Source organism: Aythya marila, assembly GCF_965140915.1.
Source record: "Aythya marila genome assembly, contig: HAP1_HAP1_SCAFFOLD_158, whole genome shotgun sequence".
In the NCBI taxonomy this organism is placed as follows: domain Eukaryota; kingdom Metazoa; phylum Chordata; class Aves; order Anseriformes; family Anatidae; genus Aythya; species Aythya marila.
The window spans coordinates 1,644,722-1,648,448 of NW_028136675.1; the positions used below are offsets into that span (position 1 = coordinate 1,644,722).

Sequence of the window (3,727 nt, forward strand, 5' to 3'; positions counted from 1 at the left end):
CTATGCAACAGGTATGAAGCTATGGAACTGGATGGGCAAGGAAAAGACAATGTAGATCATGGTCCATCCATGCTGGAGGAGTTGTCCTAGGCAAGTTGAGCTATACCCCGCATCACAACAAGCCCCACCAAGAAAAAAAAAAAAAAAAAAAAAAAAAAAAAAAAAAAGTCATAGGGAACTCCCTTCTAAAGGGAACGGAGGGCCCAATTTGTCATCCAGACATAACCAATAATGAAGTCTGCTGTCTCCCTGAGGCATGGGTAAGAGATGTCGCTCAGAAAGTCACTTACCTGGTACAAACCTCTGTTTATTACCCTTTATTGTTTTTCAAGTTAGCAGTGATGAGATGGCAAAGAGAAGCCCAAGAGCAATCAAAAGGGACTTTAGGGCTTTGGGGTGATCAGGTGCACAGGTACTGTTTTAATCCATCCTGACAGTAGCAGGGATCAATATTGAAAGAAAGAGGTGAAACCAACTGATCAATATGTGGCTCCAAGCCTGGCACCACTGACACAGTTTCAGGATTCTTGATCATGGGAAAGTCTACATGACACCGAGCCTACTGACTCCTGATGGGGAGCACCTTTCTATGAGCGGGGAAAAGATTTTTGCCAAGGAGTTAGCAGGGCTGATTGACAGGTCTTTAAACTAGATTTGAAGGGGGAAAGGGACAGAAACAGGCATACCAGAGATAAGCTATAGGACTGCGTGCCAATTTTGAGAAACTGCATGCTGTGGAGGCCCTTCAGTCTGCCCCACAAGGGGCTGAGATGAATGAAAGATATCTCAAGTGTTTCCATACATACACACACAACATGAAAGAGAAACATTTCAGCTCCCTGAAATGCTTTTATACTAATGAGCATACTATGGGAAACAAACAGGAAGAACTGGAGATCTGCATGCGGTCGCAAGGCTATGATTTCATTGCAGTCACAGAGACATGGTGGGGTAGCTCACATGACTGCAATGCTGTCATGGAAGGCTACGTGCTTGTTAGAAAAGACCAGCCAGGAAGTGGTAGAGTAGCTCTTTATGTGAGAGAGCAACAGGAATGCATGGAGCTCTGCCCAGGGGTGGATGAAGAGCGAGTTGAGAGCTTATGGGTAAAGATTAAAGGGTAGGCTACCATGGCTGACAGTGGTGTGAGTGTTTGCTATAGGCCACCTGTTCAGAAAGAGGAGGTAAATGAAGCCTTCTTCAGACAGCTGAAAGTGGCCTCTGAGTCACAAGCCCTGGTTCTCATGGGGGATTTCAACCACCCTGGTATCTGCTGGGAAGACCACACAGCTAGGCACGAACAGTCCAGGAGGTTCCTGCAGTGCATTGATGACAACTTTATGACACAGGTGGTGGAGAAGCCAACAAGGAGATGTGTGCTACTGGACCTTGTAGTAACAAATGAGAAAGAACTAGTTGAAGATGTGAGGGTCGGGGGCAGCCCTGGCTGCAGTGACCATAATGTGGTGGAGCTCAGGATCTTGTGAGGAGGAAGCAGGGCGAAAAGTGGGTTTGTGACCCTGGACTTCAGGAGAGCAAACTTTGGCCTCTTCAGGGATCTACTTGGAAGAATTCCATAGGTTAGTGCCCTGGGCAGAAGGGCATTCCAAGACAGCTGGTCAGTATTCAAGCTGCCCAGGTGTGGAAACAAAGTCGTAACATTTGTCACAGACTGATCTTGACTGCACTGAAAAGGGGGAAGCTCCTGAACACCTGCAATACGTTGGTGATATTATTCTGTGGGGTGTCAAAGCAGAAGTATTTTAAAAAAATGATCCAAACCCTTCTGAAAACAGTTTTGCTATTAAAAAGAAATAAAATAATAAAATAAAATAAAATAAAATAAAATAAAATAAAATAAAATAAAATAAAATAAAATAAAATAAAACAAAACAAAAAGGTCAAAGGACCTGTACAGGAGATCCAGCTTATTATACTTTTGGAGTGGTTTTGTGTGTGTGTGCCAGGTGGATCCCTCCAGCAGCTGGGCTCATACACTCAGCCTGCCCTGGACAAGTCCCTGGCTCCCATTCTCCCCACTTGAGGGCACATGAATATGAGCCACCATGGCTGCAGCACCACTCCAGCTGCTGGCACAGACCACTGCACTCTTACACACACACACACACAGACACACACACACAAGTCTACTAAGTCCACACACTCCTGTCTCTCTCCTGTTGCTGACACCAATGACACATGGGCCCTCTGACCCTCCTGGTTCTAGTCTAGTTGCTGCACTCACCACCATGTACAACTACCATGTGTCCTACAGCCCATGGCAGCAATCCCCTCAGTCCAAATAATGATGCAGAGAGCTGCTCACATTGACTCATCTTGATGGGTTTCCTGCCTGGACGCTGGGGTGATGGTCCAGGGCAAAGCAGTCCTGGAAGGAGCTGGAACAAGATCTTGCTTCTGCAGGATCCTGTGACTTGGGTTCCCACCTGCCATTGTGCTTTGTGCTCTTCTGGGCTACTGGAGATGGGCCATTGATGAGCTGGGGGCTCTCCTGTGATGGGCCTGGGAGTAACCAAAGCAGGGCATGCACTGAGTCACTTGTCCTGCCATCGCTTGCATGGGCCTTCATTTTGTGTCCAGATGTACTTCTTATTACACAGCCTAACCCAATCCATCAAGAACATAAATCTCTGGAGGCATCTGTATGTGGAGGTCATATAATATGGAGGTGGTATTACATAAAATACAACAGCAGAGAACTCAAATTGCTCTTGAGAAATGCATCATGATTAACTACGCTGTTGCACAGGCCATGGCTTCCCTCAGGGCCAGCATCACAGCCTTTTTTCTAAGACTGTAGATGAATGGGTTTAAGAATGAGTACAGGACAGTGTTCAGTGAAGCTATAATTCTGTTGGTCTCCAAAGAAACATTCTGAGGAGGGTATGTAGAGAGCAATGCAGCTTCCATGGGCAGTGGACAAGGTGGTGAGATGGGAAGAACATGTAGAAAAAGCTTTTTCCTCTCAGAAGCTGCTGGTATTTGTAGAATACAGAAGACACACATGTAAGATGCCAGAGTTAAACACAAGGAAGACAGCATGATAAACAATAAGAAAACCAGGTCTATTTTCCAAAGGCTGGCATCAGGGCAGGTCAGTCGGAATAAGGGAGAGTTGTCACCAAAAAAAAAATAATAATAATAAAATAATAAAAATAAATAAAAATAAAAAAGCTGTATCTTTTTGAACCACAGAAAGTGAGAAAGTGAGCTTTGAGAGCAGCATCAGGTGGTAACTTGGGAGTGTGAAGCCCATGACCCAAACAGCAGCAACCAGGTGGAAGCAGATCCAATGCTTCATGATGGAAGCATAGCACAGAGGCTGGCAGATGGCAACGTAATGGTCAAAGGACATGGTAACAAGGAGAACAAACTCTGCAGCACCCAGGGCAAAATAGAAAAAAGGCTGGGCAAAGCAGCCGCCTACTGAGATTGTTCTCCTGCCAGAGCTCAGAATCACCAATAGTTTGGTGCTTGTGGAGGACGTAAACCAGGTTTCCAGGAATGCCAGATTGCCAATGAAAAAGTACATGGGGGTTTGCAGGCGGTTATCCACACACACCAGGAAAATGATGGCTGCATTCCCCATCACTGTTGTCAGGTACATGAGAAGGACCAAGAAGAGAAATAGCTGTAGCCTTTGGTCAAGCCCCGAAAAGCCCACAAGGATGAATTCAGAAATGACAGTGCCATTGCCTGCTTCCAT

The 3,727-nt window shown here is 45.7% G+C and overlaps 1 protein-coding gene across 1 annotated transcript; it reads right to left on the reverse strand.

The window, feature by feature from the left end:
• Nucleotides 1–2,332: 2,332 nt before the first annotated feature.
• On the reverse strand, nt 2,333–3,727 carry LOC309891606 (olfactory receptor 6E1-like; the record flags this gene model as incomplete). Its single annotated transcript, XM_082785955.1, has 2 exons — nt 2,333–2,512; nt 3,212–3,727. The coding sequence occupies 2 exons, from the start codon at nt 3,725–3,727 to the stop codon at nt 2,333–2,335; spliced, it is 696 nt and encodes a 231-aa protein (XP_082642081.1).